The 16,786-nt window shown below is 37.2% G+C and overlaps 1 protein-coding gene across 22 annotated transcripts in view; it reads right to left on the bottom strand.

The window, feature by feature from the left end:
* FOXP2 (forkhead box P2) overlaps positions 1-16,786 on the bottom strand; it is a 240,421-nt gene that overhangs the window by 129,166 nt on the left and 94,469 nt on the right. Inside the window, exon 3 of one of the 22 annotated variants that reach the window (XM_077807799.1) lies at positions 4,536-4,547. The exons of the other annotated variants lie outside the window; for them this stretch is intronic. Coding sequence (XP_077663925.1) covers positions 4,536-4,547 — 12 coding nt within the window. The remainder of the gene's footprint in view (positions 1-4,535; positions 4,548-16,786) is intronic. 22 annotated transcript variants of the gene reach the window in all.

Here is a 16,786-nt window from a genome sequence, read left to right as displayed (position 1 = left end):
CTATGTCAACAGCAGATTTGCCTTTCTTATATCAGAGGAGAGGACAGAATTCTGGGCCTGAGAAGGAGTGGTCGATCTTTGTAACCCCTTTGTAACCTCTCTGTCTGGGTGAGAGGAAGGAAAAGAAAAGCCTTGGCACTGTAAGGTTTTGATGGATAGTAGAGCAGGAGACCCAACTGTGAACCACCTCCTTCTAGCAGTATTCCACCATTCCCATGGTCAGAACCTCAGTATTTTTTGGATATCCCAAATATTATGGTAATTGGTGTATTCAGAAAATAAAAACCAGTTCCCAAGAGGAGATCACGTAAGTCCAGGGTTTTTTGCTTGCTTTATAGATTTGTAACTATCAGGTTTCCATATTGGGTATAAAGTGATCAGTATAGAGCATGTTATAAGCTGATGGAATTAAAATGAAAAAATAAAAAAAGGTTCACTGAAAGACAACTATATAGTCACATCCCTAACATTTGTTTTTGGGGGCATTCAACGTAATTCCAAAGATGAGGTATGTTTAATAATGTGATTTGCAGATAATCACTAACAGAAAATTCCTAGCACTCTAAATATTTTTTTAAAAACCCAGAGCTTGGATTTAAGAAAGTGCATAACGATATACAGGTATACGTCAGCTCACTCCCTTTGCATAACTGCACAAGAGCCTGCCACAATAGCAGTAACTGGGAAGCTCACTGGGAGCAAGATGCCAAAAAGGTGGTGGATAGCGGCATGCTCATGGACACAATCCACATATCCTCATAATATCGTGTGGAATAAAGCCAGTGCAGCAGAAGGAGCAATCTGCTTCCACTGCCTGAGTGCACCAAGAAGCCTTGGGAGAAAGTGTGCCTGCTGGTTATTCTCCCAGGGTAGTGTGGCTCTGCTCTGCCCCCAACACAAGGCAATTATGTAAACTTCGCAATCTAGCTCACAATAATTAAAGAAAAGAAAGAAATGAGGCCAAATAAGTGTAAAGCAAATCTAAGTAGCACAGCAAGTGTTAAATGGGATTCTGTGCTTATTGTGACCTGAAGGCACCTTATGTCTCTTTATATGATCATCAATCATTTTTTCCTGGTCATTTTTTCCCCTCTGTCTTAGCTGCCTTCCTTTAAAAGGTTGTGAGAAAGTTAATAAGGCCAAAAGATCTTGGGCCAGATTCTTAGCTGGTATAACTAGAATGGCTCCATTGATTTTAATTGAGCCATGTCAATTTCCAGTAGTGGAGAATCTGGTTCCAGTAGTAATGCCCAAACTGTGTCCACAATGTAGCTGACACAGAGAATAACTGTAGTTATAGTCCTGAGTGATCTTGGGAGGTATCCATATTGCATACCTGTGAAATGTATTGATTATTTCTGCATGCAAATATCTCTATTGACAACTGAAATCCAAGATATAGAGACATGAGTTAGTAGATAAAAAGATAAGCTGAAGCAAAAAATGTATTTTGACTGCAAGTCATTGATACTGCAATAACATTCGATTGAAATGATTTCTATCATTATTAATACAAAGAATGTCATTTTAACTGATGGATGTTTGCACAATAGAGTGATAACTGCTCACTGTATAATTATACAATAGCTACACTCTGATTAGGTTATAGAAAAGATTTATCTGCTCCAGCTTATCACAGGAAGTTTATACCAGAAGGTTCCCATTTTATTCTAAACAGATGTTTTTATAAAAAAGCAAGTTTCCAAGTGGCTGATTTTTTTCTGTATTTACTTATTTATTTATTGTGTATGTGGTTTTTAAACTTGATTAAATAAGAACCAGAGACATATGATTTACTGTCAAACTATCTATCATAATAAGAGGTACAATTTACAAATATATTTGTATTCATTCTATTCTTTCTTGTTGGATGCATTAGAGGAAAGTACCCTCCTTCTTTTAAATGTGTTCTTCACACTTTTTAGTTTGTACTCTACTAGTGGCATGTAACAGACTGAAAACACACAGTTCTGAGAATATGGGATGGGAATGATTGTGCTGCCTCTCGGTTCTATAGTTAATCCCGTGAATATACTCCTTTTTCTGGGAGCGAAGGAGACATAAAAGAAGCATTAATGATACAGGCACTTCCTTTCCTCCTTCAAAATACATCGTAAAGCCATGCCATGTTCCGTGACACATATTCCACTACCTGTTTTGTGAGACATGCCATGTACAAAGACCTTGTGCTAATTTGTGTTTGTATTGTAGCGTACATGTTTGCAGCATGTGACCTTAGATTCTGTTCCCTGCAGGGCAGAGATTTTCTTAACTGTTTGGCAGAGTTCACCTTCTTTAAAGCACTGTGCGCACCATACAGTGCTTAAGATAGGTATGACATGTTCAGTGTAAAATACTGACTTTGCTACATAAATGAAACATTTATTTATAATAGTAGTATGCAGTACAGTACTTATTTATAATGGACTATAGGTCTATTATAGACCAAGATTAGTAGCCAGGGACAGAGAAACAAACAACAAAAGATATGAACATGATACAGAACTACAATGGCAACTAACTTTGCAACTTTTTTCAACTAGGTTCATTTCAAGAAATTAATATTAACTATCAAGACAGTAAATATTAAAAACTTACCATCATTATTTTATTCCTGACTCCCACTGATATTTGATCTTTGCAATTTAAAAATGTAACAAACTTCGTCAATTTTCAATAAAATACTGAGCCATCTATAAATTTTTGTAGTATATATCATGTAGCTCACAGTACAAGCATTTAATTTTTACAAATAAATTTAAAATATGCTAACTATAAGGCTCTGTTTAATAACATTTTAAAAATACACACTTTCATATATAATTGCCTCCTACAGTACATTTTATAAAGTAAGCTAGTAATTTTAAACAAACAACAAAAATCTTCACTTTAAGTGTACTTTTTCAGGACTTACAACAGAAATACAAGGTCCATGAAGGTTTTGAAATAAGAGGTAACAGGCTGAAGGAGATCAAAAGCTGTCTTATTAATGGTCACATGCACTCAGATGAAAAATAAAGGAAATATGAGTCCAACAGTCCACAAGCTAAATTTTATAACCATACAACAGCTATATTTGTCCAAAGATGACAAATCAGAGTTTAATATTTTACATAAAATACACAAAACAAATTGCTAAAAAAGAAAATGTCAAATTTTAGTAATGTTTCACCATGTGCTAGAAATTTTTCATTTATAAGCTCATTATCCAATAGCAGCTCTCAAGAATAAAGCTAATTTACATTTAAAATAAGAGTATGGTCTACTCTTTAAAAGCACAATGATAAACACACCAATTTGACAATTACATTAATACGAGTATTTGCATAATCTGCCTTCTACACCTGTTCTTAATTTGAAGCAGCTGCAGGACAAATCATATCATGTAATGTAAGCACTCTAGCCCTTTCCCTAAGGTTTTATATTTAATTTTATTTTATTTTACTATTTTTAAATTTAAATAAAGCCCATGAAGCCCTAGTTTCTGTTTGGATAGTTTACATTCATCATTGATAACATAAGGAAGCTCAAGTGCATTTAAAAATGTTTTTTTGTTTTGCTTAGTTTCCTGTGACAGTGATCATTTCATTTTCATGGCTGGAGAATCAACACATAAAACCCCACACTTTTACAGCTTATTAGTCTAGATGTGCCTCCTGTGAAGTACATTAAGAACATGAACAGCCAACATATATCATAATAATAGACTACAGAATGAAATCCACAATCTGTTTTGCCAAACATCAATACTAAATAATCTCCACTGGTTGCAAGCTCCACCCACCCTCCTCAGATAAACTCAGTTACTTTCCACCTTCTGAACAACTATGCACCTTATAATAGCAATGTAAAAGTTGGTGATTAACACTCCATATTCAGCAGACTGAGTAGTAAAAAATACATGATGTACACCAATCTAACTACTGCAGTCTACCTACGTGCATACAGTTCCAAAGTCCAATATATGTGCTGAAGTTTATTGTTTATTTAGTACCTTCATTCTTTTTGGGTGTGTCACGGACCCCATCAGGCCCAACTCTATCGGTATAGCCTCATGCAGGTCAAAAAAGAGATGGTGGAAGGCATGCCCACCAAAGAGAAACAGCTGAGATTGAAGATATCATACATAAATGATAAAGTGTTCATGGTGAAGCATAGTGGTAATTAATATATGGTTTTCAAATGGATGGACACAAACACTGGGATAAACACAGAGATTAATGACTAGAACAGCAAGGTCCTCCTTCCAGGCAGCTCATATAGTACACATCAGAAAGAACACCAGATAACAGATGCTGCCTTTTATGCTCAGCAGAGCCTCGTCTATGATAACTAAATTGATATTTACACTAAGAACAGCAGAGGCTTTTCAGGGTTTCGATGAATACTGTAAAGAAAGAGCACAAAGATTCAGTATGGAGCAATTGTGTGGCACTGGGGCTTAGAATTCAATAAGAGATACAAATTTAGCACTGTACCTAAAATGTTCACCACCAAACAACATACGCACATCAGATTCCAGTTTATTGAGGGACAGGCGTGAGCTGCTGATCAAACGTCCAGTCCTTAAAGCACCATGCAATAATGGTAAGTTCATAGCACAGAAGATCCAGATCCATGACAAGAGACAAACACCCGAACAGAAGAGAGTATGTAAAAAGGGAAATAAAGGTGCAGTTGGATTCATGAATGGGTCAAATGGCTTTTAGTGTGAGACGGTGTATAGGATGGGCCAGAGTTTGCTTGAAAAACTAATGAAGCTGAGAATGCTCAACAATATGAGGAGGAAAAGAGTTAATAATAAGCAGCATCTGTGCATCAATCTTCAGTAAAAGAAGGTTAATAATCCTCTTGCATAAAACAGACAACTTGTCTGGACCTAGTTTAGGACCTTCATTGTGGGATAGTTGATACTCTAAAAGGTACAGCTAGATCAAGGTGTGTGTAAGAAATCTGTAAGTCACAGTAGGAAATTAGAACTTCCTCCACTTGGCTTGTAAATAGGAAAATACTATTTACTCAGTCATTTGACCCACAAGAGAAAGAACTTCTCTATTACCTGTAATTAAAAATAACAGACGCTCATTGCTCCACTATGAAAGGATGTTACTGCTCTTGCTCTATGCAACCATGATGAAAGACATTTGTTCTGTATGAAACACAGGCTATGACTTCTGTAAATTAATTGTTTTGATATTGCTGTTGTGGTGCTTGCAATGGCAATAGCCCAGGCCCTATTTATCGTCAATCTTTGGATGGTTTTTGGAACAGGAAAGTACATCCTGCACCTTGAAGTACACAAAATATTTACTACCCAATGCAGAGAAACATGTGCCCTACCAACATTCCATGGCTTGACTGGATGTGACACTGTGCCACGCTTGGCATCTCATATTGATAAAGAAACTTGGAAAAACTGGTGCTCATTCCCAGAGCTCAGTATAACAATTATCAATCTCTCCTGTGCTGATGTGCCAGAAGAAAGCATGCAGAACCTCAAGCGGTTTTCTGTACTTATGTAAAACAAGACATACACTTGCAATAACGTATCAGGTAAAAGAAAGCTAAAAAACTGAGGACACACTGCCTATGTCTTTTGCCCTGATGCCATATGATAAAGGGCAGAATTTATTTCTCACTCAAAGAATTTACTTCACACCAGTGGGAAAGGAGGGTCTATATTAATACTACATACAAAGAAATCCTAGATTGTACGCTCTCTGGGTAGGGACCATAATCTTTGACTGATGTCCCTAGGTACCACAGTAGGAGAAATAATAATAAAAATATATGGTAGAACAAAGGTAAACAGCTCATTTTTTTTAAAATAATATTTTTTTCATATGCATCTACAATAGTCTATATTTCTGGCAACAAAAAAACCTAAAGTGATATATCCATCAGATGCCAAGATTGTTATAAAAATAACTCAGAAATTGCATTTTAGTTTAAAAATATATGAGGAAACAACTTTGGAAACTTTAGAAATAATGCTACCACGAAAACCACATTCCAGAGCTGAACGATGAAAAAAATTAAAGTTACTTTTTAAAAATTGATAAATTAGATGTATCAGTATGTTAACAACCTATCATTCAAAATAAGTGGATGTTTAAAAAAATCTGTTACTAACTATATAGATAATTGTCAATTAAAAAGTTAATACAAAGTTATGTTTGGGAAAATAAATGCACAACTTCTATGTATGTCATAAAAACTGTAAATTGTTCCCTCTCATCCCTAATAGGACTTAGTGGACTTTCTCTTCGTATATATCAGCAATGTAGTAGTGTTACAGTTGCTGGGGAAATCACAGCTCGAAATGTTCTAACTTTTGAGAGCTCAGTTCTCAACTATAACATTGTATGAACATTGTTTTTGCATTTTTTTAAACAAAGCAAAACGCAACTGATCAAATATCCTACTTAGGAGCATTAGGCTGGAACTTTCTCTGTGGACAGGTTATTCCCTAATTGCCTACTGCAGGGTATCTTACACCCTCCTCTGAAACATCTGACACAGACCACTGTTTGAGACAGGAGACAGGATTAGATGGAACACTAGTATGGTCCTGTATGGCAATTACTATATTCCTATGTTATTAGTAAAGTGTGGGATGCAAGAGTCAAATGTGAGCAGTTCCAGATATATGCTCTATGTTAATACACTTAGGGGGGAGTACACATTGGTATTTCTAAGCCTTTGAATACACTGAAGGCTCTCGTGAGGACTAAAGCCCAGATTTTTAAAGGCTTTGTTCAGGAGTCTACCTCCAACTTGGGAGTTAGGTGCCCAAACGCATTTAAAAATCTGGCCCTAAGTCTATGACAAGTGTGAATTAATCAACTCATGGAAAAATAGTAATGATGATAAAAAAAAATCCACCTGATTATTTTAACACGTTTAAAGCAACCTTTCTTTCTTTCTTTCTTTGTCTTTTTTTTTTAAAGCAAACACCACACTGGATTAATATAAAAACAGCTGAACAGATCTCCTGTTAATTTCCAAAAAATTGCCTCTGACTTCAGAACAAGCATAAGAAATTCTACCCAGAATGGTAATTCTTACAAAAAGTTATACACAACTAAAAACTGCATTTAGAATAAAATGCCTCCTGAAACATAAACAAAAATACAGACATATATATAGTAGTCACAGAAAAATTTCTCCAGCATCAAATATACTTCATGGATGAAAGAGTGAAGAGCATAATCAGAGAGATTGCCCTTGAAGACAGTTAACATAAATGTTGATTCTTTCCACAGCCTTGCAGTTGGAGATATATTGAGGGAGAACACCAGATGCTCTGGATATTAGATGGTGTCATCCAGTGGCAGATCAAGACACTGGCTGAGTATACCAGAGAAACACTGTGCCACCTTTTCAAGCTTTTTTCTTCACAGTCATGAGGGCTAGAAACAATACCTTTTTTTGTCTTGTTTTTTAATTAAAGTAGATTCTGATGTCATTGTCAGCACTTGCCTAGCCTTAATTTGGCTCTAACAGGGGCTGTACCGAGCCACATTGTTAAGATGAGCACATTCTCAGTAACATGAGCTTAGAACCTTCCTGAAGGCAGTGACCACTGGGTCCACATTCACATGCCCTTTTGCAATACGAGATATATAAAGATATATATAATGCCAGTGCTTTTAGTTCTTTTCCACTTTTGCACAAATAGGACTCTGAAGAAGCGAAGAAGATGTGGCACTGAGTGTGACTGAAGACTGATGTTGACAGGATTACTGCTACTTGCTCTTGTTTCCTCAAGGGAGCTATCTTTTCTTAAAAAAACAAAAACAAAAAAAAACTGTGAGACATCAGAAGACCTGGGTTTCTTGAGCTTCTGCAGGGTACTATAGGTTTTGCAGTTAAAGAGATCAAATCTTTCACCAGAAAGAGATTTGATAAAGGGTCAGAATTCCTGTATTCAACGTCACAGCTATAAGTAGTGAATAAGGCAGCTGCATCTGAAATGTGAAACTGTCCTCCAGGAGTGAGGAAATATTCTCCAGCCTTCAAATATGTCTCCCTCCTAAAGTGAACTATGTTGTCATGGTCTTTCTTTTGGAGAATGGCTCAAGAATTCTCCCCTCTGAGAACTCTCAGCATCTACAAACACAAATAGGGATACTGATGTGGGCTGGATGGACAGACCACAAAAATATTCAAAGCCTAACTCAGTTAACTTAGCCTCTCAGCTCTTTCAGCCACAGCAGGGAGAAAGCAAGCAATGCACCAGAAGTCTTTAGTCTTTAGCAAGGATTCTTCAATGCAGAGGGCCAACTTTGCCTGTGGTGCTGTTCCTGTTTATTGAACAGCTGATTTATACCTGTATGCCTGACACCTCAGCTAAACAACCCAGCGGATCCTGAAACAGACTGAAGTGAAATAGACTAACAATGCTGAAGAAACTCGAGCTTTCACACATTATTCTTTCAAAATTCTTGCAGTAACATCATGCAATAACAATGTGATGTCTCATATTAGAGTAAACTGAATGTTAATGATGCATTAGATTTTTTTTCTTTTATTTCACCCCCCGTGTGGTGTTACTTTAGAGCAGAGTGAAAGTTGTTTGGGTGGGTGCTCTAAGTGTGCATTTCCATATAGTAATTTGTTTGGATTTCTTTCTACGTTTAATTTTAACTCGTAACTACCTGGCTTTATAATGCTTGGTTTTGAAATCATTAAACATCCATGTAATATATTTATATATCCTAAATTACTCATATTTTACCTACATAACAAGTAGGATGAATCCCTTCTTGAATGCAGAAAAAGGCTCACGCTTAACTATGGAGCTGCAACTGGTGTCTCCATAATTAGTTGGCTTGTAGAGCAACCACAATCAGTGAATATTTTTGGGATGCCCATGTCATGGAAGGCCACAAGTTGGGTTGGTTAGATAAAGCTCTACATTATCCTAAACATGACCTCAAATAGCTATTTAATTTCTAGTAGAACGCTGAATGGCTTTGAGAAATGTAAAGTATGTACTTTACGATCTTGGTGACGCTAAAGCTCTTGAAACTAAATCACTAGTTTCTCATATTGGATCTGGTAAGTTGAAGGGTTATTGGAGACAAAAGAGTAAAAGGCTGTATTCTGGCACTGTTTTGTTCTGTCTTGACTTTCCTTCATCCCAGATTTACTTAAGCTTTTCCATCACATCAGAGATTATATTTTTTCAGAACTAGACAACCAATAATTTTTGCCTATTTGAATAGTAGTTCTATATATAAGATTATACTTGGACTATCCCATGGACATAATAGTTTGTAAAAAAAAAAAAATAGCCTGCATACCTGGATCTAACTCCAATGCTTCATTATGTTTTTTACTCATTTAGGTACCAGAGTGACATATCTGGAGAATGAAGCTAAGGATACAAATCATGATATTGGTTTTTTAAACATGAATACCTGTATTCTAAAAATGAGACTAAACTCATCATTTTCTCTCTTTACTGACTTGGCGTAGATTTGAACAAGAGCTGTAGAGCTGAAAAATATTTCATATCCTCTCACAGTATAATAGGGAAGGGCTGTGGCCTGATGCACAGAACTAGGAGTCAAAAGACTTGGATTTTATTCCTCACTCGGACAATGACCTGTGATGTGACTTTGGGGGAATCACTTTCACTCTCTGTACCTCTGTTTCCCTCCCATACTTTGTCTGTATTGCCTATTGAGACTGTAAGCTCTTTGGGACAGGAATTCTCTCTCATATATGATTGTACAATGATTAACACAACGACTATGCAATCTTGGTTGGGACTTCTGGGAACTATTAAAATACAGATAATTAATAACACTAATAAATATTAATCCTGTGAGCAATCCAATTTTCTTCAGCAGCACAAAACCTCAATATATCTAATAATGGGTAAATAAGAACATAAGAATGGCCATACTGGGTCAGACCAAAGGTCCATCCAACCCAGTATCCTGTCTGCTGACAGTGGTCAATGCCAGGTGCCCCAGAGGGAGTGAACCTAACAGGTAATGATCAAGTGATCTCTCTCCTGCCATCCAGGTCCACCCTCTGACAAATAGAGGCTAGGGACACCATTCCTTACCCATCCTGGCTAATAGCCACTAGTGGACATAACCTCCATGAATTTATCTCATTCTCTTTTAAACCCTGTTATAGTCCTAGCTTTCACAAATGTTGACTTATCAATGATGACCACTGAAACAGTGACACTGATATTAAAAAGGGTATATTCAGAAGCAAAGGAAAGCATAATCTTGATTATCACTGAGTTTTTGACCATGTACTAGTGTTTGGGCCAATAAACCAGGCTAAGGTTTTTCAGAAACAGCTAGCAGATTCTTTCTATCTCTTCTGAGATATGATCTCTTTTGGCAATGTCATCATATATCTTGACTTTAGCAAAGCTTTTGAATGGTCTCCCACAGTATTCTTGCCAGCAAATTTAAAAAAATATGGATTGGATGAATGGACTATAAGGTGGATAGAAAGCTGGCTAGATTGTTGGGCTCAACAGCTAGTGATCAATGGCTCGATAAATATTTGGCAGCTGGTATCAAGTATTCAACATTTTTATTAATGATCTGGAGGATGGCGTGGATTGCACCTTCAGCAAGTTCACAGATGACACTAAGATGGGGGGAGAGGTAGAGACGCTGGAGGGTAGGGATAGGTTCCAGAGTGACCTAGACAAATTGCAGGACTGGGGGGACAAAAGAAATCTGATGAGGTTCAACAAGGACAAGTGCAGAATACTGCACTTAGGATAGAAAAATCCCATGCACTGCTACAGGCTGGGGACTGACAGTTCTGCAGAAAAGGACCTGGGGATACAGTGGATGAGAAGCTGGATATGAGTCAGCAGTGTGCCCTTATTGCCAAGAAGGCTAACGGCATATTGGGCTGAATTAGTAGAAGCACTGCCAGCAGATCAAGGGAATTGATTATTCCCCTCTATTCGGCACTGGTGAGGCCACATCTGGAGTATTGCGTCCAGTTTTGGTTCCCCTCACTACAGAGGGGATGTGGACAAATTGGAGAAAGTCCAGTGGAGGGCAGTTAAAATGATTAGGGGGCTGAGGCACATGACTTATGAGGAGAGGCTGAGAGAACTGGGCTTGTTTAGTATGCAGAAAAGAAGAATGAGGGGGGAATTTGATAGCAGCCTTCAACTGCCTGAAGGGGGGTTCCAAAGAGGATGGAGCTAGGCTGTTCTCACTGGTGGCAGATGACAGAACAAGAAGCACTGATCTCAAGTTGCTGTGAGGGAAGTTTAGGTTGGATATTAGGAAACACTATTTCAGTGGGAGGGTGTTGAAGCACTGGAATGGGTTACCTAGGGAGGTGGTGGAATCTCTTTCCTTAGAGGTTTTTAAGGCCCGGCTTGACAAAGCCCTGGCTTGGATGATTTAGTTGGTGTTGGTCCTGCTTTGAGCAGGGGGTTGGACTAGATGACCTCCTGAAGTCTCTTCAATCCTAATCTTCTATGGCTCTACGATTTTTCTATGATTCTATGGCCATATGCAGATCTTGTTTCCAACGATGTCACTGTCTTCCAAGATAGAAAACACACTAATCATGACTCTATAATGGGTTTCTTCCTGATGTTTATATTCTGTGAATACACTATACATCTCATGCTAATTATGGGCCATTATTAATCAATAATTACAGCAATAATAATAAAAGGACTTGCAATGAAAATCTAAGCAGCTAACTCTCCCAGAACAAAAATTAAAAAGCTACCACCTGTATCACTACAGCACAGTCAAAAACCCAATAAGAAATATTTTATAACTAGGGAGAAAACAAACACAAGAAAAGAAGGAACTGTCAGGTGAAGCAAAGATTTTCAAAGTGAGATTACAGTTATGGAGCTCCCTATGACACTGTCATGAGAAAAACAAAGAGCAAGTTATCGAAAGAGAACATTTTATTGGGGTAGATGTCTGTCTGCAGATTCCTCATAGGGATCCTTTAAGAATCTCTCTAAATATGGGCTTCATATAGGATTGCATGGAACTTCATTTTTGCGTACATTTTATGCTGTGTTATATACTCTGATATACTCAATCTCAATTTAAAGGCAAGAAATGGTCCAATCCTATGGCGTTTTATAATCTGGAGTTTTGACACTGACTTCACTATGAGCAAGATCAGATGTCAGTGTGCATAATCTCAAAGTGAAGCCATATATAGCAGGAACAGAATCCAAACTACCTCTTTGTAGTGGATACCACTATAAAGCGTAAACAGTATTTATTTAAATTTATAATTGAGATGATGCTGTCAGTATACATACACTGCTGTACATTAGGTGAAGTATTCTAAAAAAAAAAAAAAACCCAACAACTCTCACCCTGGAGTGCTTATAGTCTACAATCACAATAAACATAATACAATAAAATATAATAAACAAACACACTGTATTAAATGGTAATTGTAGCCAAAATGCTTCATGAATAGCTGGGTTTTAAGAGGTATTTTTTAAAATTTATGTAGTAGTTTAATTGCATGCCATTAGAATTAAAAAAATTTAGTCTTGACAGTTACTGAGAAATTCTTTCCTTTAAATGTATGTTAGATCATTACTAGCCAAGAAGATTGTCTGATTCAATATCACTTATGCTGATGATCTAAACACATGCTTAAAAAGGACAGAAAGCGTCATAATCATTTGCTTTAAAAATGTAGTATTAGAGTATTATGTTACAAATTGTAAAATCCCAGTTAAATTAACATTATTATTTAAATGCTTATCTAAAATGTCTGAAGAGCTCTTCAAATGATTCCCTCCCAACACACACAAATAAAACATTTCCAGAGACTGAACTATCCAGCACGATGCTGAATTAGGCCTTGTCTACACTACGGGGGGAGACCAGTCTAAGTTATGCAACTTCAGCTACATGAATAATGTAGTTCATACAATCATAGAATATCAGGGCTTGAAGGAACTTCAGGAGATCATTTAGTTCAACCCCCTGCTCAAAGCAGAACCAATCCCCAATTTTTGCCCCAGATCCCTGAATGGCCCCCTTAAGGACTGAACTCACAACCCTAGGTTTAGCATGCCAATGCTCAAACCACTGAGCTATTCCTCCCCCCTTAGATCTACTTACCATGGGGTCCACACTATGCGATGTCGACTGGAGATGCTCTCCCGTCGACTCCCCTTGCACTTCTCATTCAGGTGGAATACAGGAGGCGACAGGAGAGTGATCGGCAGTCGATTTAGCAAGTCTTCACTAGACCCACTAAATTGACTGCCGATGCATCATTCGGCACATGTCGAACCCCCAGTAAGTGTAGACAAGGCCTAAGCATGGTTCTTTTAGCACCGCAAAAGGAGACCTGGGTTTTATTCTTGGCTCTGACACTTTCAGTAGACTTGTTGTGCAAGTCACTAGTCCTCTCTGTAACTCAGCTTCCCAATATTTAAAATGGGAGTATTAAAACTAACCTCATTAAGGTGCTGTGAGATTTAATTTATTTTAAAATATTTAAATAAGAAAACTGGATAGAAGATGCTAAATAAGTGCTAAACATGATCAAAGTATGTATTTTCCACTGAATGCATCCGCTGAAGTGAGCTGTAGCTCCCGAAAGCTTATGCTCAAATAAATTTGTTAGTCTCTAAGGTGCCACAAGTCCTCCTTTTCTTTTTGATCATACAGACTAACACAGCTGCTACTCTGAAACCTGAAAATATTTGTGATTCTGGAAAATATATTCAGCAATTTCTGGTTTCCATACTGCACATTGCAGAGAAAAGAGACAGTTTTGAGATGGATCTACTTTCCAGATACAAATATCCACATTTAACACTCCAATTATATTTCTGTTATGCCCTACGATTTATGATGAAGCTGATACATTTTTAATATCATCAATTGAAAAATGTCAATTTATAAAACAGAGAAGTAAAAGCCACACGTACACAAAATGTGCTAATAAAAACTCCTATTTCTATCATAAACAAACGAGACAATTACAAGCATCCAAGCCTTTACAATATATTAAAAGGGAGTGTCAGTGGAGACAATACTCCAAATATACACCTGTGTTTTCATGCTGTATTTAAAATATCATTTACACTTTTTCTATCTGCTCTACAGTGTTACCTATCAATGATTATTGAAAATAAATAAAAATATATTAAAAAATAACTACATGGGTCAACTGGCATGAAATACTAACACACCACCTACTTTGTGTGTATACACAATCTGAAGAGGGGTTAAAATCAGTGAAGCAAGCTTTTCAGGACTAAAGAAGTTTATGGACAAATTAACATCATATACTTCTCACTGGAGTTTTGCAACTTATTTAAGTGAGTCTGGAATTTCATCTCCTATGTTTCTGCCTTTGTTTCTATCATCCACTCCTGACTCCATGCTTTCTTTCATTTAGATCAGCAAAGACCACAGACCAAGCAACCATTCATCTATCTTTATTTGCTCATAATTATCTCTGCCTCAAAAATCACTCCCCAAAACCCAACTGTTCCATAAGGAACTGAAGTACTCATGAAATTTCACTGACTGAGGTTTTAATTATATGATATCTGTTTGGGCCTTTAGATTGTAAGCTATATTATGTAATACCTTTTGTGATGTATGCATTTTTAATATTATTAAGTACCATGTCCATGGTTCTATATGCTCTAAATAATAGCAGCATCAATTTGAAAGAGATACTTGCTAGAGAAATGTTTCTAACATGTTATGTTGTGTTTTCTTCAACATCAAGCATGCAGGCCTCCTCTTCCATCTACTGATAGAGTTTTCTTGGACAGATGTGGTGACTGAAGGGAGAATTTAATTAACCCTTTACATTTTGAGATCCTCTTTGGGACGCTTACCATATTGATATTGTTGGAATACAGGAATGTTCCCTTTCCATGATATTTTTGTAGGGCTGCTTTTCAAAGACTGCTTGAGTAGCTGTTTCAGTTTGTAAGATTTTGCACCATTAGTTCTATTACACCTTGGTATATAGTAAGAAATAAATTGGTTTTCCTCAACCTGGCACACAAAGATCTAGAGTGCACCCCGTGGCTTATCACTGGAGAACGTGTAGTAGCACCAACAACAGAAGATGTCAAGGTGGCAATTTTAAGACCAAAAAAAAAAAAAAAAAAAAGTGCCAGCATTAGAAGTGTTAGTACTTGTAGGTTGGTATTAAGCTGCTCTTTTACTCTGCATTATGACACGTTCTGGTTCCTGACGTGTGCACTGAGAGAATCTGTTGCTAGATTTATGACTAAAATACAAAGTAAGAGTAATGCATGATCAATTAGTTAATTTCAATAATTCATTTTTTAATCTCATACCTATCCTGGCAAGTTGAAGTGTGAACTAAGAGGAACACTTACCCTGAAGGTGGCATATAACTGGATACTTAATTTCTCCTTTTGAAATATGCAAACTACAGACAAAGCAATCACGTTGGTTGATACAGCAATGGCACAATTAACACATACACTAAGTAAAATATCCAAAAATATAGCCCAATGAGCATGAAATGAATAAACAATACAAATATCTGATTTATGCAGTAAAATGAATCTGTTAAGAAAAAAATCAGCAATTGCAAACAAGGAACGGATAGAATGGCATTTTAATGTGACTTTCTGCCCTGGATTTTTATTTGGAAGGGAGCAGAACTAACAACATATATCACTACATCTGGGTGTAGGTTCTTTAATGTCTAGACAGAGGGCATTGTTTTTGAAACAACTTCTCTGTAAGCATTTACAATTGCTTAATTAAATAAATGCCGCTGGAAAGATAACTTATACCCTGACAGTGATTTCACTTGAAGCTATTTTTAAAATTACAGAACAAAGAATCACCATATCTGACTTGGATGCAAAAGAGACAGTGACTTAAAATTAAGCAAAAACAATTCAGAATGCTAAGTAGTTTACAGAATATGTTCCTTGGCTGTTTTATGGATCAGCAATTTTTATATCATTGTACACTGATATGTTTGTTAAATTCAAGGATGGTATGAGACACCTGCTTGAGTGGTGGAATCTTAAACCAGTGTAATTAGGAACCTGCTTGGGAGCAGACCCTTTAATAGAATCATGCTGAGTGGGGAGCCATTCACACATCCCCACTCAGCTCTTCACAGGCTTTTCTGGGCAGTCAGCCAGCTAGTGGGAGAATCAGACCAGTAAGAGCTGTTGCAAAAAGTCTGGAAGAGTGGCTCACGAAAACCTGCATCTCCCACAGCCATAAAGGAGCTACTCACGCAGCAGAAAAAGGAGCAGTTATGGTGAATGTGAAGGCTGTGCAGGGAGCATAGGGGGCGGGTTGGGAGTGGGTAAAGGTTTCCAGCTGTTGAGGCAGTGCAAAGAAAAGAAACTTATTTTTAGGGCCTGGACTCCTGTAGTTTACAGACCAGATAAGGAAAAAGACAGACACTCCTCCATCCATCCAATTCACAGCAGTAGTTCCTGGTATAAGGCAAATGGCAGGATCCATCATGAGAAGAATTTGGGGCTATGGGTCCGCTCTTTAGTCTGAGAAAAGAATAACTATTTTCTAAATCCTGGGCCTGAAATTTGTGAGCCTATATGAAGAGTAGGAGTGAGTGAACTTGGGATACTTTTCCCTAGGGCTGCCAACCCTTCCAGGATTGTCCTGGAGTCTCCAGAAATCAAAGATTAATCTTTAATTTAATTTAATTAAAGATGAAACCATGTGATGAAACTTCCAGGAATACGTCCAATCAAAATTGGCAACCCGACTTTTTCCCCCACTCCACAGTCAGTAGGGAT

Source organism: Eretmochelys imbricata, chromosome 1, assembly GCF_965152235.1.
Source record: "Eretmochelys imbricata isolate rEreImb1 chromosome 1, rEreImb1.hap1, whole genome shotgun sequence".
Classification (NCBI taxonomy): Eukaryota; Metazoa; Chordata; order Testudines; family Cheloniidae; genus Eretmochelys; species Eretmochelys imbricata.
Note: the sequence above shows the minus strand (reverse complement) of the source record. Positions and strands in the feature narration are given on the sequence as shown.